The 24,585-nt window shown below is 36.6% G+C and overlaps 2 protein-coding genes across 2 annotated transcripts in view; one reads left to right on the forward strand and one right to left on the reverse strand.

Annotated features, from left to right (window-relative positions):
• The first annotated feature begins 13,391 nt into the window (after nucleotides 1-13,391).
• INSL3 (insulin like 3) lies at nucleotides 13,392-17,758 on the forward strand. Its single transcript, XM_053700681.1, has 2 exons — nucleotides 13,392-13,584; nucleotides 17,493-17,758. The coding sequence occupies exons 1-2, from the start codon at nucleotides 13,392-13,394 to the stop codon at nucleotides 17,756-17,758; spliced, it is 459 nt and encodes a 152-aa protein (XP_053556656.1).
• Nucleotides 17,759-20,802: 3,044 nt separating this feature from the next.
• Nucleotides 20,803-24,585, reverse strand: part of JAK3 (Janus kinase 3) — a 362,782-nt gene continuing 358,999 nt past the window's right edge. The window contains exons 22-24 of the mRNA XM_053702872.1: nucleotides 23,648-23,765; nucleotides 23,356-23,466; nucleotides 20,803-21,035 (exon numbers count right to left, since the gene is read on the reverse strand). Coding sequence (XP_053558847.1) covers nucleotides 20,892-21,035; nucleotides 23,356-23,466; nucleotides 23,648-23,765 — 373 coding nt within the window. The 3' untranslated portion in view covers nucleotides 20,803-20,891. The remainder of the gene's footprint in view (nucleotides 21,036-23,355; nucleotides 23,467-23,647; nucleotides 23,766-24,585) is intronic.

Here is a 24,585-nt window from a genome sequence, read left to right on the forward strand (position 1 = left end):
TTTTTTTAAATGTACACTACTGTTACACCAGATATGAGTGGTGGCACTGGGCAAGTGGGCACAGCATACGCTGTGAGCCTGACACACACGCTGGCAGGCAGGCAGGCAACTGCAATTAGATTACACAGGGAAAAAAAAAAAAGCAGACTGATGTTCTAGCCCTAAAAAGGGCTTTTTGGGGTGCTGTCCTTACAGCAGAGATCAGATGAGTCCTTCAGGACTGTAGTGGACACTGAATACACTAGCATAGCTATCGATTTCCCTATTAAATCAGCAGCAGCTACACTGTCCCTCTCACTAAGAATGCAGCTTCCGAATGAATCTAAAATGGATGCTGTCCAGGAGGTGGGAGGGTCTGGGAGGGAGGGTCTGCTGCTGATTGGCTGGAATGGGCCTGCTGACTGTGAGGTACAGGGTCAAAGTTTACTCAATGATGACGAATAGGGGGTGGACCGAACATCGCATATGTTCGCCCACCGCGGCAAACGCGAACATGCTATGTTCGCCGGGAACTATTCACCGGTGAACCATTCGCGACATCACTAATTATATACATATTAATACTGTTTGTGTGTGTATGTAATTGTGTGTGTATAAAACAATATTAATTGTGAGGGGGTGGAAGTCTTGGTGAGTTCCCAAACTTTTTTTTGTAGGACTTGACCCCTAAAAAGACCTTTTACACAAACAGGAGCAAGCAGGAATCTGTAGACTTCAGTCTACATTTGATACTTTGGGTCTTGGTTAGGAGCCTGAAAATCAGCAGGTGGGCTATACAAATGGATAATCTACAAAACATTTATGCAAAGAAAAATCATCTTGTGTACAATGTCCCTTTAAGAGTACCTTGGTAACAAACCATACGTAATGATTGCTTTATAATAATAAAAAAAAAAACATTTTGATAAACGAATGGCTGCTTCAAGTGTTCAAACTGTGATATTTGGCAAGCAATAAAAATTTCTTGATATTACTCTTGTGGTGAATGATTTGATGTTTCCATGTCTGAAGTTTTATATTAGAAACTGAAATCTTGTTTGTAGGTTATTAAAACTAATTACCAAGAAGCATAGCTAAAAAACATTTCAGTCAGTTCCGCTCTAATTCCAGCACTGGTGTGAAAGGTATGGTGTATTTATGGATATTACAACTAGTCCCAGATGAAGAAGGGCAGCAGACAAATACCTAAATAGCAAGGGAAATGTATGCAGCTGAAGGCAGACAAGATCTTAAAGGTATATATAAAACCCAAATTTTGTCTTTCATAATTCAGATAGAGCATGTAATTTTAAGCCACTTTCTAATTTACTCCTATTATCAATTTTTTTTGTTCTCTTGGTATCTTTATTTGTGCTTGCTGATTGGTGACTACATTTATCAAGAAGAAAGTGTCCACCTGCAACCACTACTTTCAAAATGTAAGTATACAAAAAAGCTCTCTGTAAATCTTCCTGGGGTATAGCCAATATGCTGATGTATGTAAAGCCCCATACAAGCGGGTTTGGGGTGATTTATCTCTATCACCTTTGAGGTGGAAGAGAGGATAAGAAGCAGGAACTGCTAAGTTTTTAAATTTGTGGCTGCAGCTCATGCAACAAAGGGATTTTTTGGTTAAAGGGACAAAAATTGTTTTTCCATAAATGTATTTTAAATGACTTGTTATTCCAACTGCAGAGTATAAAATATTTGTGAAATTGCATTTTCGGGGTTATTTGTGTATATGAAGTAGCTGGTTTTGTGCTTTGAAACCACAGCCTATTACAATGGGTTGAGCTTCAGGTAATATCAGATCTCATTATGTTATCACTTTTATGTACACAGACTTGCTTCCTTATCTTATATTTGTCTGGAGCACCAAAGCTCAATACATAGAGAGAACAATGAAAAATTATCATTTTATTACTTAACTATCCTGCATCCCACTAAAAGTGTAATCTCTTCTGCTGGCTGTGTTTACTTAGGCTTGTCAATAGCATATACGCCAGTATCAAAACTTTCAGTATAGGTTGGGAAACCACAAGCTAAATCAGCTATTTCAAATGATGAAATATGAGTAAAGGAGCTACTTGCAACCAATTTAATACACTCTAGCAGGTAAAAAGGATCATTGGGAATAATTTAAAGGGGAGAAAGTTTTTGGGTGAACTGTCCCTTTAAGCACATCACAAATCTTAACACACATATTGTGGGAGTGCTACCAAAGTGACCAAAACAATTACAAAACAACAAAAAGTATTGGTGCACATCCAACCACTTTTGCCTGTAAAAAAATGCCTTTAAATGAAATGGGATCTTAGTCACACAAAATGATCATATTCTGCTAAGCCAGTCACCACTTACAAGGTGTCCCATAGTAGACTGGTCCTAACACTAACCAGTTTCCACACTGCAGCAAGTCATGTCTACACAGTGTGAAGCTTTCTAGCTTATTAAGTATATCACAATTACATTATCTGGAACACACCTGGGCTGGGTGGCGTGCATTAACCAAAGGGGAGGGATTTGGTCAGCTCCCTATTCAAAAGATACAACAAAGGGATTTTTTGGTTAAGCACACCACAAAAGGACTGTTTAATCTTAACACACATATTGTGTGTATATATACATGAATTGTAAATATATAAATGAATTAAGTGGAAAAGTGATCACAAAAATATAAAAATGTGAAAAAATGTAAAATATGAAAATAATGAAAAATGGTGAAAAATGTGGTAAATGTAAAAATACAAAAATGAAAAAAATGTATACATATATAAATGCCCAGTGATGATCCAAAAAACGTTATAATCCCATGATGTAAATAAACTTAATCCAATATAAAAAAGTAATTTGTGAAAAAACCTGTGTGTTGGGTGGAGAAAATCCTTGGTGTCCTAGTGATGTACCGTTTCTCCTGTTGTTTTCATAGATCTTGAATGTCCCTGTAGAAATAAAAGTCCAATAGTGTAATATATTCAGTGCTCAAAAATTATATGAAGTGGTGCTTACCAGTGGTCAATGCGTTTCGCCCCTTTAATAAGGCCTTTATCAAGACTGATAAAGTTTTTGGTTTTTCGGCCCTTTAATAAGGCCTTTATCAAGACTGATTAAGTCTTGATAAAGGCCTTATTAAAAGGCTGAAATGCATTGACCACTGGTAAGCACCACTTCATTTTATTTTTGAGCACTGAATATATTACACTATTGGACTTTTATTTCTACAGGGACATTCAAGATCTATGAAAACAACAGGAGAAATGGTACATCACTAGGACACCAAGGATTTTCTCCACCCAACGCACAGGTTTTTTCACAAATTAGTTTTTTATATTGGATTGTTTATTTACATCATGGGATTATAAAGTTTTTTGGATCATCACTGGGAATTTATATATGTATATATATATATATATATATATATATATATATATATATACATTTTTTTTATTTTTTTTATTTTTACGTCTACCACATTTTTCACCATTTTTCATTATTTTCATATTTTAAATTTTTTCACATTTTTATATTTTTGTGATCACTTTTCCACGCAATTCATTTATATATTTTTTGATTAATTTTTATGTATTTTTATCATCCTTTGCTTTCTTCACATTTTTATATAATATTTGCATCATTATTTTGACCATCCCTCATCGTCTACCATCTTCATATCATCATTCCATCATTTTTATCATTGCTGGGTAATGCATTGATTGTTGATCACACAGAACTCTAATCTCTTTGATTGACATTTCATTTATTACCAATTTGCCAGTATCTACTTCTACATCCATTGTAAGGAACCAGATGGTTTTGTAGCTATACTCAAGGATTTTCAAGGATTTTTAGGAACATTGCTGTTATATATGTTTTTATACATTTTAAACACATTCATTTAATTTTTTAACCCCATTGTTTTAGTTCATGGATCCATGAATAGGTTTTATTTTATTTAATATATTGTGATTATTAATTATTGATACATACATTATTGAATATTAAATATTGTTACATCCTTGTGGAACACACTTTTATGTGCATCATCCAATCAGTTTTGTGTCACCCACCAAGGTTCTCACGGTCACTGTTTTAATAGTTAGTTATTCCTCGGCCATAGGCGCTGTACACACATGAAGTATTTTATACTTCATGACTAAAAGTTCCCTTTATTTGCTCCACTGGTAAATCCTAGTGTTTCAAAAAGCTAGGATTTACTATCACTTAAATGTTTAATGGCCTTTTAACCTGTTTTCTGTATATTTCTCTAAGGGATGTGAACAGGGTCCCTTGCTCACTGTATAGTATAGTGAGCAGCTGTGTGTGTTGGGTTACTGATTTTGGTAATTTCTGTTGGTGTAAAGGTGGTTATTATTATTATTATTATTATTATTTTTAACTTTAATTGATTGAACTGGTAGCATTTGTATATGTTTGGTGTTGTTTCTTTCTAAATAAAATAGTGTAACATATAAATCACAAATCAAAAAAATGTACCAATATAAATTGTGATAACAAAGTGTTTAAAAAAAAAAATATATATATATATATATACTGCTGGATTTGAGCCTACGTCTAAATTATTTCAGGTTTGAGGGTAAGTACCATCAACAAATATCAGGTACGGCCATGGGATCAAACGTGGCCCCCTCACTAGCTAACATCTATATGGAGCATTATGAACTATCTGTAATGGAGATATATCAGAAACCTGAAATATTATATTACAAACAATATATAGACGACTTGCTGATCATTTGGAGCGGTACAGTTATTGAGTTAGAAGCATGGTTTGAATTTTTGAACTTACTTACAAATCCAGTGAAATTCAAACTGAAATATGATTCTGCAAGTATTGAGTTCTTGGATTTAAACATCTTCAAAATAGAGAGTGGGAGTTTGGGTACTTCCCTGTTTAGGAAACCCACGGATAGAAACTCTATTCTGCATGCCACTAGCAACCACCCAACAGCACTTCTTAAGGCAATCCCGAAAGCTCAACTGCATGGGGCTGTGAGGAACAACAGTGATGTGGCCAGAAGAGACCAACAACTTAATGAAATGCAGCAACGCTTTATACAAAGAGGTTACAACCCACACCTCATTAAGCAGAGTAGAGTGGCAGTGGAAAACAAAATCCTGACACCGACTCCATCTGGACAAAAAGAGGAGCAGAGAATGACTTTCACTACCGTATACAGCCCATCAACGAGAGCATTGGGTAAATCATTGAGGGAACACTGGCACATTGTACAAGGTGACCCGTCACTTCCGTTCAATGGCTGGCAACATCCCAGAGTGGGATATAAACGTGATAAAAACTTGAAGGATCTTCTTATGCTCACTGATCCAACCCATTGTTATACCCCTGAGACGTGGTTGTCACAAAGAAAGAAACCAGGATGCTACAGATGTTTGGGGTGTACCACCTGCAATGCTATGATTCCAGGGGCCACCTTTGGACACCCCCATCAAAACCAACGATTCAAGATCAGGCATGTGTTGACGTGTACTACCACACATGTGGTGTACCTATTAAATTGTAGCTGTGGACGTTTCTATGTGGGTAAAACCACTGATGATGCCAGAACCCGCTTTGCGAACCACAGGTCGTCTATTAGAACCGCTCTGAAAAAGGGCTCTAGTGACCAGCCCGTGGCCAGGCATTTTGTGGAAAAGGGACATGGACTTCAGGATCTGAGATTTACCCTAATTGATCATGTCCCCCCATTGAGGCGGGGGGGGGTGATAGGGATACACTCCTCTTACAGATCGAGGCCAAATGGATTTTTCGGTTGAATACCTTGCAACCTCATGGACTCAACACCATGTTTGATTGGCACTGTTTTCTTTAATGACTTATCTATCCCTTGTTGATGTGGCTAACCGAGTGAGCCCCATATCTAGTATCAGTTTATCTGACTATGAGAGTCCACGACACTATAGATATCCTACTAGGAGAGTCCACGTTCCATTTAATCCCTTGACTTTTCATCTATTCGCCTTTTATGGGGTTCTTTGTTCTACTTGGGTTTTCTTGTTTCTATACTAATTTCTTTTTACTTTTCTATTCTTACCTTGATTATTATCTTTTACTTATTTTCCCTTTTTTTCCTTCTCTTTTTCTCTATTTTTCTTTCTCTTTCTTTCTCTCTCTTTTTCTTTTTTACAGTCCACACTAATCTTGCCAGCAACAAGTGCCATACCCGTGTCGCAGTGGGTTAACCAATTAGTGGCTGTAGATTCAGTCATGGTGATATATATTTGGCTCTATACATTTTGGCTGCCAATTGTTAGGCAATATAATTAGTAAGGTGAAAATGCCACTACTATAACTTGTTATCGTCGTCTCTATGGCGATATATACAATACATGCTATTGGTATATCACCCCCATGTGACTGCATGATTTTGGGTAAAGATTTAAAGTGACATAATTGTATATACTTGTTAGTGCCATATAGTAACCAATGCAGGTACTCTATGTCCCCACCACCATCATTAACCATTGCTGCCTATGTTTCTCTCCACTATAGATCGTGATCCTGGTGATCCGTTACCCTGGCAACAGACCACAACTCTGGTGATTGGCGCATCGCCCCCCACGTGAGCGGCCGGTGCAGTTCCGGGTTTCTCTCCCTTCCCAGCGTTGTGTACAGGTGCTGTGATGCGGATTACAACGATCGGTCTGATCTCCTGTCTGGTATGTTGGCATCTGTCCCTGCTAGCCTAATCTAATGCACGCTCGGTGTGATAATCTGTTGGCATTAAGCAGTATTTTTATTAAGTGCATTTGAGGCTTTTCTTTTTAGCTGTGATATGTATGCTCCACATTAGGGTCCAGTGCTACCAAAAGTTTTTTATTATCTTTTTATTGTTAATTTCTGCACTGTCACAAGTGGTTTAAGAGCCATGATGGCTCACATTACACTCTAAATATGAGATTAACACTATGGTATTTATTTTGTGACTTATAGGTCACCATGACAACTAGTTTTGGCGTTTTTTTGTGCTAATTGGGGGGAGGGGTTGTTTGTTTGATGCAATCACTGTCTGAGGAAGGTGACACACTGTCCTCGAAACGTCACTAATTATTTTTGCCAAGTAAAATTTTTTTGATAAAAGTCCAGTGCAAGTTCCTTTTGTTGCTGTATATATATATATATATATATATATATATTGATATACAGTATATATAAAAAAACATATTTAGAAAGGGGGGGCGGGGCTAGACATCACAACGGCAAGTCGCATATTCTGAGAGCTCCTGCTTATAGCTAACATTTGAGGCTAAAACTATATTTAAATTTTGCAAACTTTAGACTTTGTTTATTGGGAACCTATCGGTCACTGATACCTGACTAGTCCTTGAAGCGGACATGATCTTCCACTAAGTATTTGATTACATAGGAGCCTCGGTTGAAGCCACGTGGGAACTTCCTACAATTCATGATGCACATAAACTTTTCTGGACCTAACTATAGAAGCATGCTGATGGTGGTATAAGTTATGCTTACACATCCCCTTAGATTATTTAATATGGAGGATATCTATACAGCTCTTTTGACTTTATTTAATGCCTTTGAGACTTCGTTGCAGCAGAAAGTATACACAGCACTGCAGATGGTTTGTCCTGAGGAAGTCGCTCTGGAGCAGTCGGCAAAAGTTGAGGTACAGATCCAAAGGCAGACTACCTTTTCCACGTCAAGCTTTCCAGCCCTGACAACAGATCTCTTGTTGGAGTCCCCATCACCTACCTCATCTACAACTTCACCGGAGGTTGCGGCCGAACCCCGGGGGAGATATCAAGCTGCACTTTATAGAAGCTGGCAAAGGGCAGATGGGGAACCTGACTGGGGAGCTGGTGACCGACTCGATGTGATCCTGACTGAAGGTTTTGTCAAGCAGAAGCTGACAGCGATGTCACTAGGCATCATACGTAGTGAACCGCAGCAGTCTGTCACTGCAGCTGCAATATGCTCAGACCCTGGTAACTTTTCTGTGGACCATCCTGCTGCTAGATCACTCCTGTTGAAGCGTGATGCTTTAGTTGAAGACCCATGGAGATATTATTCTAATGAGCATGCCTGGCAACTACCGAAGGCTGAGGTGATTCGAGACGGACTTGGTATTGCATAAGGACTTATAAGCTCCGGCCACTTCCCAGCTCTCTCATATGTGGGCTGCCTGGTAATTGACTAGTTTGAATTGAAGTTCTACCTTAGATCGCTGTAGTGTTTGCTGTATATACCTCTACAAGTTATACAGTGCAGGAGAGGTGAGAGCTACAGATCTACGGCGTCCCCATTGACCATTCTAGGAGAAATGTTGGGACTGTTAATATGTAATCTAGTTATAGCATCTTAATTTCAATCCTATATATATATGTTCTGTTTGTCATTATTAGTTCTATAACTGTTGAAACAGAGACAAAACGATATATGACATACTGTGAAGTACGCCACATAGATATTGTTAACATTAATCACTTGCCTCTCCATATTATATACCAGTCTCAATGAGGCTCATGACTCTAAGTTTCTGGTTACACATATATTTAAGGGTTGTATGTTTGAGCAGTGAGCTCTGCTTTATTTTATAATTTTTTATAGATTTAACTACTTGTTTCTCAGCCCAATTGGCTATTGTATACAGTTTCAACTGCCCTTTTTGATAATTCACTGTTTAATAGGTCAGAATGGTACATGATAGGTCTGCATGTGACACTTTCAGAGCTCTTTTAGATGGAGATCCTGTTTACATACCTATAACTATATGTTAGTATCCATAAATAGCTATATTATATTACACACATGTAGTTGGCAGTGGGATTTCTATGAGGGTATGCTTCTAGTTTGATAATGGATTCTAGGTAGTTATATCAATATTCAACTGCTCTCTAATAGGCATACTGTACCGAGACATATATCATATACTCTTAAACCTAATGCTAGTCATATCACTGCGGATTATGTTGTTCAAACACTATGGGCAACGTCCCATATTATAGCAGCTTATAGAAGACTCCACTATATAACTGTATACGCCACCTTAAAAATGCTCCGATATACCGAGGGTTATTTTCCCTTATTTAGCTGCTTAACATAATAGACCTTTGAAGCAAGACCACGAGTAGATAGGCACACAGGCTTGATTTATAATGCTATCAGTGGTTGGACTTTTTTTATTTATTATGGTTGCTCGCTTTTAGGACTGGCATAGGATATAATTTTTGATGTCTACTAATACAATACCCTGAACTGGAACTATTCCTTAATTCCTGCTATCCATATGTTGCAGGGAGGAAGGCTATATTTTCAACCCTACACGTTAATACTAGGGCTATTTTGCTCTTATTACTGCCCTTTACTGTTCTATGAATATAAAACTGTTTGTTGCCAGTAACCCAGCCCTAAGTTACATTGCTTTCGCCATTACCAGTATATTAGAACTTTTCTGTTTGTCGCCTCCTATACTGGAAACGACACACTATTTGGATATAGGGCCCTTACCCAAATAATAAGATCTGCTACTGAATTGATGGGACTAATTGACTGGTTTGCAGTAACTGAAAGTGATAGCATTCAACCATACTTCTGAGATCATAGTGATATCCTGATATATAGTCTTTTAACTATCTTATTTCGAGTACTCGATTATGTTAAGCCCAATAAGAAGGAAACTTGGTTCCTAACCATATAGATAATTACCTTACCCTGACTCCTTCATAAATATGCTTTCTACCTTCTAATAACTATTTTAAAAATTGTCAGGAGTCCTAGAGTGGCCTCATCTATAGTACACTAAAGGTATAGCTAAAAAGGGGGACAATTTTAGGCTACATATAAAATGTTGTGTTATATCTCAGATGGTTTTAAATTATGCTTCCCTATAAGCTTGACCATATATATGCAACTACATTTTGATATTTTGTATACAATGTCTGTTTCTATATTATGTATGACTAAAAACCGCAATAAAATAGAAAAGATAGGAAAAGTATCTCCCCTCACCCTTTTCCACTCTGTGAATCAGAGTGCGTCATACCCAATTTCCCTTTTCCATCTTCGTCCAGTGGGGACAGAAATCCCTGAGGGGAGATACAAACCATATCCCTTACTCATAGTGGTTTATTATGGAGTTACAATTTAATATATCTACTTTTTGCCAACACAGTCTTAAAATGTTATTTTACGGCTCCTACAATCACACCATCTTCCCCCTTCCTTCTCCCCCCCCCCCCCCACGACACCATTGAGCCTACTTCGTAGGCAAAGGAAAATGAATCCCATGGAAACAGTTATTTTTTTTAGGCATGACAACCACCTAATCCACTCATCAAACAATATTTCCTTTTAGTGATCTCAACATTATCCAGATATATATTGACCCTGAAGGGTGGACATCACATTTTCTGTAGTTATATGGAGTAGATTGTTCTATAATAGGTCCATTATACCACTTCTGTTATTGTGATATTAAATGTACGCAAATATTTTTCTACCTGTATTTCCTCGATGTGGTGGATCTGTTGATGAGTGTACTACACATATTCACAGAAGAACGACATGTTTTTCATGATGGTTGAAAATTATTTCATAATTATTGTTGATATATATGTAATGTTTTATACACTACCAAGCCCAAAAGTGGCTATAGACCTAACTTATACACCTCGGTTGAGTATATATATTATAACATGGTCCAAGAGTGACCTATTATTTTCAGAGGAGGTCTTTATCAATATAAAAATGAGGATATAACTATGTCTGCCCATTTGATTTTGTATCTGTACTTACCTGACTGTACACTGATTGCTATTGTAAATAGTATTCCAATGTCTGTAATATTTAAGTTTTGGCAACTCAATATACACTGTATATGTTTATGATAACCTCAATAAAAACTATTTAAAAAACAAACAAAAAAAACGTATTTAGAAAGAGGATACACTGTCCTGATTCTTTTAGATTTTCCTTCTTCTTTTACACTTTCTCCACCATCCCTCCTCATGAAAAATAGGAGACAGAGAAAGATACACAATAGTGCAATCCTGTTAGGCTTCTTGAATGGTTCTGGTGACTTTTCAAGTTGTTACTCACATGATTTAGAGCTTTGTATATAAAGCTCAAACATCTACAGCAATGTTATGTTAACCAGTCTTCCACTCGGCATCCATTAAAAACTTTTATTATAAAAATGCTAAATAGAACTCACAGCTTTAGCACATTAATAGAGATCTATGGGACATAATAGTGAATAAATCTTACTACAGGTTATATAATCCTTTTAATAAAATTAGTCCAAAACACCTCTTAAATGTCCATTGTTATAGTGCAAAGTTGTGGTTAAGTTCAAAATGAATTGGGGACGATTTATCATTGTGCGGGCGGACATGATCCGCTGTCTGCATTTATCATTGCACAAGCATTTCTCATGAAATGTTTGTGCAATGCCGCCCCCTGCACACTGGCGGCCAATCGGCCGCTAGCAGGGGTGTCAATCATCCCGATCGTATCCAATCAGGATGATTGCTGTCCGCCGCCTCAGAGGTTGCGGATGAGTTAAGGAGCAGCGGTCTTAAGACCGCTGCTTCTTAACTTCAGTTTCAAAGGAACCTGAAACTATGGGAGTAGATTGCAGCATCCACTGCTTGATAAATCTACCCCATTATGTTGTTTCTTTCTAATTTCGTCCAGTATGGTGGGGGTAATTTCAGTGTATTTTGCCCATGCACAAAAGCAATGATACATTTGTAAATGTGTTGTTAGAGGGACACTAGAGTAAAAATTAAATTTTCTTGTTTAAGATGGAACATGAAATTAAAACCCCACCAAAAATGTACAATTTACCTTCATAATCAAATTGTGCACAATGTTTATATATGCACCGTTTAATTACCATCATGAGCAAGCGATAAATTGTACTTTACACATCGAGAATTTGGATTGTGATCAACCAAACAGGACTGGCACATGTTCGGTAAAGGGTCATTTTTCACCAGCTAGCTTAGGGTTTATTTTATAGGTAAGTATTTAGTTTTAAATAGGAATAATTTATTTAATGATAGGAATATTAATTTATATTTATTTAAATTATATTTAAGTTAGGGGGTGTTAGGGTTAGGGTTAGACTTAGGTTTAGGGGTTAATAAATGTAATATAGTGGCGGCAACGTTGGGGGCGGCAGATTAGGACAGGAGTTAATAAGTATAATGTAGGTGGCGGCGGTGTAGGGGGGGCAGATTAGGGGTTAATAAGTATAATGTAGGTGGCGGCGGTGTAGGGGGGCAGATTAGGGGTTAATAAATGTAGGTAGGTGGTGGCGATGTGGGGGGCAGATTAGGGGTTAATAAGTATAATGTAGGTGGCGGCAGTGTAGGGGGGGCAGATTAGGGGTTAGTAAGTATAATTTAGGTGGCGGCGGTGTAGGGGGGGCAGATTAGGGGTTAATAAGTATAATGTAGGTGGCGGTGGGCTCCGGGAGCGGCGGTTTAGGGGTTAAACACTTTATTTAGTTGCTGCGGGGTCCGTGAGCGGCTGTTTAGGGGTTAATACATTTATTAGAGTTGCGGTGGGCTCCGGGAGCGGCGGTATAGGGGTAAAACAGTATAGTATAGTGTGGGTGTTTAGTGACAGGGTACCAATAAAGCTGGGAAAAAGCCGAAGAGCAGCGAGATTGATGACTGTTAGTTAACAACAGTCCACTGCTCATTGCACCGTACTTGGTGCGCGGCTTTTTGACAGCTTTTTTGGTAACTTTGGAGAACGTATTCAGGTCGGCGGCAGCGATGTTAGGCGATCTTAGGCAAGCATATTGGTGCCGTCGAATGCAAGTAAGTTGGCGGCTTGATAAGTAGATGCCTATATGTTAAATGTCTTTTTCATGACCAATGCAAAAGTAAAAATTGAGAATAAAAAAAAACATTAAGCTGGAGCTAAATGCCAAATAATATTTTTCATGTGAAAGGAAGTGGCCAGATTTCTCGTTAGGGTATCATTCCTCCCTCCTTGTGTCCCTGCAATCATTAGATCCCAAGGTTACATACAGCATCAGTTTGTTCAAACTCAAGGCTATAGAGTCTTATTCCCCACCAGCCATGGTCAGATAATGTACCATCATTCATATATAAACAGGTTAGAGACCAGCATTTTGTACAACACATCAAGCAGATGAGGCACTCCCCACCAGAATAAGCTGATCAGGCACTTACCACCAGAATAAGCTGATCAGGCACTTACCAACACAGCAAGCAGATCAGGCACTTACCAATACAGCAAGCAGATCAGGTGCTCACCAACCCAGCAAGCAGATCAGGCGCTCACCAACACAGCAAGCAGATCAGGCGCTCACCAACAGAGCACACCAACACCAAAGACAAATCAGGCAAATAGCATTTATACCATGAAATCTGCTATGTCTCTACATTTATTCCTGCTTGCCATGCTTTTCACTCTTCAGATACCCAGCTGGTGTCATGCTGAGGGACCTGAAATAGGAATGAAACTATGTGGTAGAGAGTTCATCCGGACTGTTGTAATGTCCTGTGGAGGTTCCCGATGGAAGAGATACTCCCCAGAGCCTGGGCAAGAGAGAGATAACCCTTACAGTGAGTATTGTATGCATTAGATGTGTGTGCGTGGCAACAAGTATTTGGTGAGAAAGTATTGCTATACAGTGAGAATTGTGAATTCATAGAATGACCACCCTTGTTGAAAAAATAAAAATACAAGCCATAGTAACTAAATACGTTAGACATAATGATGCATTTAAAGGGACATTAAACAGTAAATAAATGCTAGTTAGAGTGATGCATTCAAAGAAAAGATTAGTCTGAGAATAACATATAGATGTATTTTTAAAGTTTCATTAGGTATTTAAATATTGACAAAATAAGTGCAAAGTTTTAGTGTCTATTAAACAATGGGAGCTGCCATGTTGTAACTTAGGTTACATTCTCTGCTGTGGCCAATAAGATACAGTTATAAATATGTCACTAGAGTGTGCAGACAATGACTGTATGGAATATAATAGTGTTCTGCACTTCTATTTCTAACAGGAACTGAAAAGCTCACAATTTCAGAATGGAATTACAGGAAAAGTGGATAAAATAAATAATGAAAGTATATAACAAATTTTTTTTATTTATTTATACGATTTGTCATTTTATATTATCATCTCAAAGTGTTTAATGTCCCTGTAAAGTAAATATAAGCTTGATAATAATATGCAGATGATCAGGTGTTTAAATGTTAAAGAAATATGTACAAAGCTTTAGTATCCCCCGTGCTGTTGCCTATGTTCCCTAAGTTTAAACAAAGCTGTTACTTTATCTTTTCTTCTCTACTGAGGTCAGTTAGGAACAATTATAAATAAGCTACTAGAGTAATACATTCAAAGTGTTTCATTTTATCATAAATAATTAGGTACTGGTACTGTTACTGAATGTTCTATACATAATATAGACTTTATTTGTAAATTTAATCAATATCGCATTAATCAACCTCGGATGCAACAGTAAAATTACTGATTAAGCTGCTAATATAAAGGGATTTAACACTTTTATAGCCATAAGGCAAATATTTACTATAGATTCTAAAATTCTACAGCAGACATGATAAGCAAAGTTCCCTAGCATTTCTATAAAGTATGTAGGGCAACATTGAAGGGACAGGAAATGTAATTTTAAGACACTTAAATTCACTTCAATTTTTAAATGTGCTTTGTTCTGCACTACTACACTAGTGGGAGCTAGTTGCTGATTGGTGCCTGCGCACATTTGTCTCTTGTGATTGGCTAACTAGATGTGTTTAGCTAGCTGCCAGTAGTTCAATGCTGTTCCTTCAGCAAAGGATAACAAGATAATGAAGCAAATTTGAGAACAGAAGTAAATTGGAAAGTTGTTTAAAATTGTATGTTCTATCTAAACTATGAAAGAAAATTTTGGGATTTACTGTCCTTTTAACCTTTCAATTAATTAAATAATGATTTAGGGACAGTCTACAATATCATTTTTTATTGTTTTAAAATATAGATAATCCCTTTATTACCCATTCCCCAGTTTTGCATAACCAACACAGTTATATTAATACACTTTTTACCTCTGTGATTACCTTGTATCTAGGCATCTTCTGACAGCCCCCTGATCACATGACTTTTTATTTATTATCTATTGACTTGCATTTAGTACTGTGTTGTGATAAATGTTAAATAACAACTCGGGCGTGAACACAATGTTATCTATATGGCCCACATGAACTAGCAGTCTCCTGTTGTGAAAAGCAAATAAAAAAGCATGTGATAAGAGGCTGTCTATAGTGGCTTAGAAACAGGCAGATATTTAAATGTGATAAAGTATATTAATCTAACAATGTTGGTTGTGCAAAGCTGGGGAATGGGTAATAAAGGCGTTATCTATCTTTTGAAACAATAACAATTTTAGTGTAGACTGTCCCTTTTGTCTAACAACTATGAAGTTAAGCATTGGATTACAAAAGCACAAGGATACACACAGTCACACATATGCTCTTTTATCTTATCAGGCCTTTATTAGCTTTCTGGTGAGTCAGATAGTGATAAAGCCTTGGGTAGGACAAACTATAAAGAAAGATTGTTCACTATAAATATTGTAAACGTCAATGTGTACTCATGGGTAAACTGGTACAGAGATACAAATAGCATTGATTGAAATCAGTTTGCACAGCTTGTATTTACCTTGTTCTTCAGCAGCATTTGTTTTTAGTTATGAGATAGATGACTGTAAGTCAAGGAAATCTTATTCTTATGTTATATTGTAGAGCAAATTCATTAAGAGGTGAAGACATTCCTCATCCTTAAAGGGACATTAAACCCATATTTTTTCATTCATTATTCAGATAGAGCAGTGTTTTTCAACCAGTGTGCCGTGGCACTAGTGTGCCGTGAGAGATCCTCAGGTGTGCCACGGCAGACTGACAACAGTGTGACATATTTTTAAACTTTGCTTGTTTTTTACTCCCAGTGCAGGGGTAGTTTGTAGGAGGCATGGCATAACAGCACAATACATACAGTATGTGTGTGTTTGTGTGTATGTGTATATATATATGCTGTATTAGGCTACAATGTGTGATTTTTTTTTTAAATTTTGGGATGGTGGTGTGCCACAGGATTTTTTAATGTAAAAAAGTGTGCCACGGCAAAAAAAAGGTTAAAAATCACTGAGATAGAGAATACAATTTTAAACAACATTCCAATTTACTTCTATTATCTAATCTGCGTAATTATTTAGATATCCTTTGTTTAAGAAATAGCAATGCATAATGCTGAGCCAATCACACTAGGCATCTATGTGAAGCCACCAATCATCAACTTCTGAGCCTATCTAGATATGCTTTTCAGCAAAGCATATCAAGAGAATGAAGCAAATTAGATAATAAAAGTAAATTAGAAAGTTGTTTAAAAGTGCATGCCCTTTCTAAACCATAGAAAAAAATTGGGTTTAATGTCTCTTTAAGTAAATTTGCTGGGTGAAATACACTGGAGGTGGAGATGAGCTGCTAAGTACTAATGTATTCAATGGCCGGGATGTACCAGAAACAGTCTGGTCTCTACTTTCCTAGGTTTAATTATGCCAGCTATGCATTGACATAACAGGTGAACTATGCACATAGTAATACACTATTAAAAACTCTTTTAAATGTAATGCAATGGGAGTTGGGAATATTTTTCTCCCATTATAATACATCTATGGAAATGTGCAGGACCTAGTTGATTATGCTTCTAAGCAAGGCTGAGCAGTCAGAGTTTATGACATTCCAGACTCTGATCAGATCATAGCTTTAATTAAAGAATTTGAAACCCAATTTTTTTTGTTTGTGAATCAGGCAGAGCATACAATTTAAAACCATGGTATTCTTTGTTGAAGCGAGATCTAGGTAGGTGTCTAGAGCACTACATGGCAGGAAACAGATAACATTCTCGCAAAACTGTCGCCATGTAGTGCTCCAGGCATGTGCACGCTCCTGAGCTTACATCCCGGCTTTACAACAAAAGGTACAAAGAGAATGAAGACAAATTGATAATAGAAATAAATTAGAAAGTTGTTTAAATTTCCATGCTCTATCTAAATCATAAAAGATTTTTTTTGTTTCATGTCCCTTTAAAACAAGCTGTCCTACAGTTCTACATACAGCCTGTGCTGTGTTGGTAAAAATATATCTCAATTCATTTAAACTTGTAATGTCACCTTAAATGATCTGCTTTATGAATATGAATGGCTTGAATTGAATGTTATTTTATTACTTAAGACAATAAACTATTTGAAAAACTGTGAACGGTATACCTGAGTGTGTACTACCAGTGTGTAAACTGTGATAAAGGAGATATACATTGGACAGTATGTTGCACTAGTTGTTGGGAGGCACTTTGATTAACTGCCTTCATCACAGTGCTCTTTTTCAGCCCAAGAGCTAAGATTTGGGTTAGTGGGAAATATAGTATTTCTGACCCAGTGGAGCTGATCTATGTTTTCTGTTATAGGTGACCTTATGAACTGGCTGAACAGAGATTTCATGGAGAATCCAGAGAGCTTAAACTTGGTACCTGAAGATGACCTGAGGTCAAAGGTTGCTTCTTCCTCTGATATGAGAGATGTGTCCATGGAGCAGTTTCAAGGCTCCCTTTATGACCCTCTGGTGGGTGACGGGCACCAGGATATCAGCAGGCGGATGAAGAGGAGTGTGGGGCCCGCTGGATCATGCTGCCAGAGAGGCTGTACTAAGACTGAGCTCATGAAGTTTTGCTAGAGACATCACCACACTAATAACTTCAGAACACTGTCAGCTTGTCCCCTCTCATTCATATATTCCATTACAAACTCAAGGAGAACCATTGAAGCCCTTTCATAATGACAATGCAAAATTATAAGTAGTCCTATAAACTGTCAATCTATTATGTGCTATAATGTGTATCTCTGGGGAGGCTAGATAAGTGGATAGGCTTGAGAGTAACTCATTCACTGCCAAACACTTGTCACACAAAGCCTTTTTTCTTCCCATAATACCCTAATAATGTCTACTAAGAGTTAGCTACCTGCAAGCATCATGTTGTATTTATTTATTTACATACAATTAAAACCTGTTCTGCTAATACACAGCCTTAGTGTTCTGAATGTTCTTTCTTAGATTGTTTACAGGTGCAGTTCTGATCATTTCTATACCTTCACTCTGTTGTATTGTATTCCGAGTTGGCAGAAGCCATTATAATTTAGAGCTCCTTACAAATATATTCCAAACGCTAAATATCTAGGAAGAAGGGTAATACTGGAAGTTATCCTAGTCTTCTTTGGTTGATCTCAGTTCTTTAAAAAAGGTTATCAAATTTTTTTTTTTTTTATATGGGAATTGTTGTAGATAAATCATTTGCTAAGATATAATTGTTGCTCTTTATTTTTTCTCCCAAATTCTACTTCTGTTCTCTTTTGTCTATTGTGCTGCAAACCGTCACCTAATTTGCTTCCGTTACCGCTGATCTTCCTATCATGCCACTGTGAGTATCTTGGTTGCTATATGTTGGTACATGGTCTCAAATGCAGGATGGGAATTCTATGGGAATTAACACAGTCAAAACAATTGAATATTTTACAAGATGTGAAAACAATGGTATGTATAATAAATTCAGGACTACAACAACTGGTTGGTTGTAGCATCAGAACAAGTGATGATAATTTTCTATGCTATTTGTTGTAAACCGTTGTCCCATTACAGCACTCTAAAGGGAATCTTAGCCATATGCTTGTATGTCATACTCAGGAGAATTAGTCATGTAATGGCCAGATTGTCCTTGTACAGAACAGCAGAACAACTCAGCTGTTGTGTAGCAAATCTTCATCCTGTACCTCTGCTCATTAAAGAGACATAAACCCCCACATTTCACTTTCATGCTTTAGATAAAACATACCATTTTAAACTACTTTCTAATTTTCTTCTATTATCAAGTTTTCTTAGTTTTCTTGTTATTCTTTGTTGAAAAGCAGGACGGTAAATTCAGGAGTGTGCACGTGTCTGCAGCACTATATGGCAGCTACATTGTTATACATTAGCAAGGGCACTAGATGGCAGCACTATTTACTGTCATGTACTGCCCCAGACATGTGCACGCTACCTATCTAAATATCTCTTTAACAAAGAATAACATGAGAATAAAGCAAATTTGATAATAGAAGTCAATTGCAAAAAATAAATACATTGTATTCTTTATCTGAATCATAAAATACATTGTTTATGGTGTCCTTTAAAGGGAGAGGACATTATAGTAAATATATACATATAAAACATATTATTGTTGCCAATTATGTGAAAAACACAACACATATATAGATAAAGTAATGCTCAGGAGCGACAATGCATTGCAGCTCTTCAAAAGTTCACATTAGGTCAGTCATTCAGGAATGGCACAGGTAAGCAGCCACAGATCACTACCTGTATCCTGCACAGATGCCTGATGGGAGATTTAGCTATATATTCCATCCCTTTTGCAAGGATTAATCCCAGTTAGCAATGTAAAATAATCTAGTGGATTAGATTAGGGCATTTTGTTTATATCCTTTTAAAATAAAGTTCTGCAGCTAAGGAAGAATTCTTCCAGCAAAACTTGTGTATTTTCGTCCTTCAAATAAATTTAATCATAAACACTTGTTTTCTCTTTTTAAACACAAAATAAATTGTTATTTCCCATTACTGCTAATTGTTGTTTGAATAGAAAAAAAAGGTAAACACAATATACTGAAGGTATTGCCTTGATCTCTGATTTCAGGTTTGTGTCTATGTGTGCTCTAAGTGTATCAGGGTGTGTTTATGAAAACAGAGCATATCAGTGTATCAGTTTAGTACACACAACATCCTTATTTGAGATAAAGCTGTATCTAGCAAGATATGCAAAAACACCAGTTTTATACTCCCTGACTGATTGACGTATCTGTATCTGACACTTTGATTGTTGGCCACATTTGATTTTTTCTTTCTTAGTCCAAGGAAGGGGAAGTTTTGTCCCCAAAACATCACAAATAAAGTGAAGATTGGAGCGAGTGCTGGGTCCAGTGTACTTATTATATATATATATATATATATATATATATATATATATATATATATATATATATATATATATATATATATATACAGTGGATATAATAAGTCTACAATGTTAAAATGTCAGGTTTCTGTGATGTAAAAAAATGAGACAAAGATAAATAATTTCAGAACTTTTTCCACTTTTAATGTGACCTATAAACTGTACAACTCAATTGAAAAACAAAAACTGAAATGGTATATATATATATATATATATATATATATATATATATATATACACACACACATACATACATACAGTGTATATATATATATACATACATACATACATATACACACACAACAGAAAGGCTTGCACTTGCTGGAGTTTCAAACAAAGTGTTTATTCACAAGCATGACGTTTCAGGGGGTTTACCCTTTCCTCAGACATCCAGACATCACGCTTGTGAATAAGCACTTTGTTTGAAAATCCAGCAAGTGCAAGCCTTCCTGTTGAATTTGTATTACATTGCCTGCACCCTGGTGAGTGATATTAGAGTAAGAGTGTGCTTCCTTTATATATATATATATATATATATATATATATATATATATATATATATATATATATATATATATATATACAGTATATATATGTAAACTTTTAACTATTAAATTGAGTTGTGTTGAATAAATAAGCAATACTTTTCCTGTCAAGCAAGGGGTTATTGGGATATAAGCAATTAATTTGGTTTCCAAAAGTACAAACTTCTGACTGGTAACATGATAAAGTGATCTCCCTTTCTTATTTATTCTGTCTCATACATCGCTTCCTTTGTTTTTCATTCTGTCATTCTGTGAACAGATGCTAAGAAGTGACAGGGTTAATTTTTTCCATGTACCCAACGTTGTTATAGGTTTCTTTAAGCTGCTCAACCTGTGTCTCCAGATCCTTGAAGGATGGGCGCTTAGATGAAATGGAGGACCAACATGACAACATCAACTTGTACACCTGTAACATAGTAGATGTAAACATACATTCTTGGTTTTCAAATAAAGATAGCAAGAGAATGAAGAAAAATGCATAATAGGAGTAAATTAGAAAGTTGCTTAAAATTGCATGCTCTATCTGAATCATGAAAGAAAAAAAATTGGGTTCAATGTCCCTTTAATATGCTTACAATGAAAGCTCCATTTGAGCTTAAATTAATCCTATTAAAAGGTGACCCATTTAACACAAGGAACCATGTCCCTGAATTCTGTTTCTAGCCATCAATGTATCTAAACCATTTTTAAATTTATCTAAGGTATCAACATTTACTACTTTCTTAGGTAATCAGTTCCACAATATAATTGCTCAACCATGGAAAAATGTTTACGTTGCTGGAAATTAAATCTCCTTTCCTGTGAGACATATAACAGAAAAAAAAAAAAAGAGTATAAACTATGAGAAGGGTTATATCTCACAAAGAATAAGAGCCAAGTATATACACGTCTCTGTGACACCTTCTCACAGTGCTATACACTTTACCTGGCACTTTCCCTGTGACACACTTTAATATCAGCATTTTTTAATTCCAGTCCCCAAACGACACTAACTGGGCAGATTCATTGAATATATACCTTTGTGGCATGAAGGTAAAAAGGATGAAAGGATAATTCACTGAGTACTCTTTACAATACAGGGTTCCCTCTAAAGCCACTTTTATGAGCAGCGCAGCAGTGAAACAGTTAATTAGGGAACCACACCCTGCAATTAGCAAACACTGCACAAAGTGGACTGCAAGGCATGGTTCTCTTATTAAAGGGACAGTTCGCCCAAAACATTTCTCCCCTTTAAATTATTCCCAATGATCCTTTTAACCTGCTAGAGTGTATTAAATTGGTTACAAGTAGCTCCTTTACTCCTATTTCAGCATTTGAAATAGCTGATTTAGCCTGCGGTATCGCCACCTACACTGAACAAATTAATACTGGAGTATTCACAGCCAGCAGAAGAGATTACACTCTCAGTGGGATGCAGGATAGTTAAAGGGACATTAAACCCAACTTTTTTCTTTCATGATTTAGAAAAAGCATACAATTTTAAACAGCCTTCTAATTTACTACTATTATCTAATTTGCTTCATTCTCTTGATACACTTTGCTGAAAAGCATATCTAGATAGGCTCAGTAGCTGCTTATTGGTTGCTGCACATAGATGCCTCGTGTGATTGGCTCACCCATGTGCATTGCTATTTTTTTAACAAAGGATATCTAAAGAATGAAGCAAATTAGATAATAGAAGTACATTGGAATGTTGTTTAAAACTGTATTCTCTATCTGAATAATGAAAGAAAGTTGTGGGGTTTAGTGTCCCTTTAAAGGACCAGTCAACACATTAGATTTGCATAATCAACAAATGCAAGATAACAAGACAATGCAATAGCACTTAGTCTGAACTTCAAATGAGTAGTAGATTTTTTTATAACAAATTTCAAAGTTATGTATATTTCCACTCCCCTTGTACCATGTGATAGCAATCAGCCAATCACAAATGCATATACGTATAGTCTGTGAGTTCTTGCACATGCTCAGTAGGATCTGGTGACTCAAAAATTGTAAATATAAAAGACTGTGCACATTTTTTTTAATGGAAGTAAATTGGAAAGTTGTTTAAAATTACATGCTGTATCTGAATCATGAAAATTTAATTTAACCTGAGTGTCCCTTTAAGTAATAAAATGATAATTTTCCATTGTTCTCTCTATGTATTGAGCTTTGGTGTTCCAGCCAAATAAAAGATAAGGAAGCAAGTCTGTGTACATAAACTTAGAACATAATGAGATCTGATATCACTTTTAAGTTCAACCCGTCGTAATAGGCTGTGGTTTCAAAGCACAAAATCAGCTACTTCATAGACACGAATAAGCATGAAAATGCAATTTCTCAAATATTTTATACTCTGCAGTTGGTATAACAAGTCATTTAAAATACATCAATGGAAAAACAATTTTACAGTGTACTGTCCCTTTAACCCTTTCACTGCTGGGCTGCTCACAAAATTGGCTTTAGCGGGAAAGCCGCTTACAAATGCTCCAGGTACCCCAAGGGGTGGGTACATGTAGCAAAGGCTGAGAAGTGATACCTATAACAATGAAGATTTAGGCAAATTTACAAGAATTAAGAAAGACTTTAGAGAGTGTTTTATGGAACAAAAGTACGAGTTTCAAAGAGGCATTTTGAGAAGCAATAGGAGAAGCTTTGGAATTTGTCATATGGAGGCAGTGGCTAATTTAGACAGATGAAGCAGCAAGATATTGGGTGGGATACAGGTAATGTTTGTGAGTCACCTCTGCAGGACATCCCTGTGGTAATGGCAGTCTTTTCCCCTCCTGCAATATCTCTACAAGGCTGCAGACTGTTTGCAGAGAATTATGAGGTCCCATCATTCGCAGGTATTCCTTGTGATGAATTGGAGAAAAAGGGTTAGTTCACCCAACAGCCAACATACTATCCTCCAAACCTTATGTACATATTTTGGAATGTAAGTGTGCATGAGAATTTGACACACATGGGTACATACTGAGTAACTGAGAGATGTGAGAGAGACATCCAGAGAGATAGCCAATCACAGATACTTACAGTGGGTGGACTGCAGCTCCTGTCACTATAGGTGAAAAGTTCATATAACAGGACTCCAAAACTCCAGACATCTGACTCACGGGAGTATATGCTGTCTGAGAGAGACTCTGGGGCATGCCTGGGATACAGAACAAGCATAAATATTTGGGTCCACATAAAAATCAAAATTAAACTTTCATGGTTCAGATAGAGCATGCAATTTTTAGAAATTTTAAATGTACTTTAAGATTTTGCTTTATTCTCTTGGTAGTCTTTGTTGAAAAGCATGCATAGGTTCAGGCGAAACAAAGTACTAAAGGGTGCTAGCTGGTGATTGGCAACTACAAACATATGCTTCTTGTCATTGGTTCAACAGGTGTATTCAGATAGCTCCCAGTAGTGCAATATTGTTGCTCTGGAACTGACTTTAACTATATGTTTAAAGTGATAGTACATTTTATGTATGCTGACAGTAGATAAATGAATGTCTGTAGGTTTTATATAAAGTTTAATTTATTAAATGTTATTGGAGATGCACAAAAACCTTTTATTTATTACGATGTATAAGTTTTATTATCCCCCCCATTCTGGCCGCCCTCTTTTCCATACTATTTTTTTCACCTCTTATTCAATCGTTTCCTAGCCATACACCTAGCAAAAAACAAACAGAAAAAAACTTGCAGGGCTGCTCATGAGAGCCGTTTGGGTTGTGGTTAAAATGAACAAAAGCAGCTATCTGATATAGAAATATAAGCCTAAAGGAGTAATTCCCATATATTGTATGCTCTGCAGCTAGTGCAGCTCCTGGGAGTCAAATGGCTAAGCCTCCTGGTTGCGCGGCTTTGGCTCTGGCAAGAAGAGGATCGGGTTAGCGCGTTCTCCAGAGCAGGTTAGGGTAAGTATGTAGCTACAGGTGAACTTTTAATGAAAATGAATGTAAATGTTTAATGAATAATGCA

The sequence above is a fragment of the Bombina bombina genome, chromosome 2, assembly GCF_027579735.1.
Source record: "Bombina bombina isolate aBomBom1 chromosome 2, aBomBom1.pri, whole genome shotgun sequence".
In the NCBI taxonomy this organism is placed as follows: domain Eukaryota; kingdom Metazoa; phylum Chordata; class Amphibia; order Anura; family Bombinatoridae; genus Bombina; species Bombina bombina.

What these genes read in the sequence shown, in the direction of transcription:
- INSL3 (XM_053700681.1), top strand. Translation starts at nt 13,392, where the DNA reads ATGTCTCTACATTTATTCCTGCTTGCCATGCTTTTCACTCTTCAGATA. An exon ending in AGAGAGAGATAACCCTTACA is followed by an intron (nt 13,585 to 17,492) that starts GTGAGTATTGTA and finishes TTTCTGTTATAG; the next exon opens with GTGACCTTATGAACTGGCTG.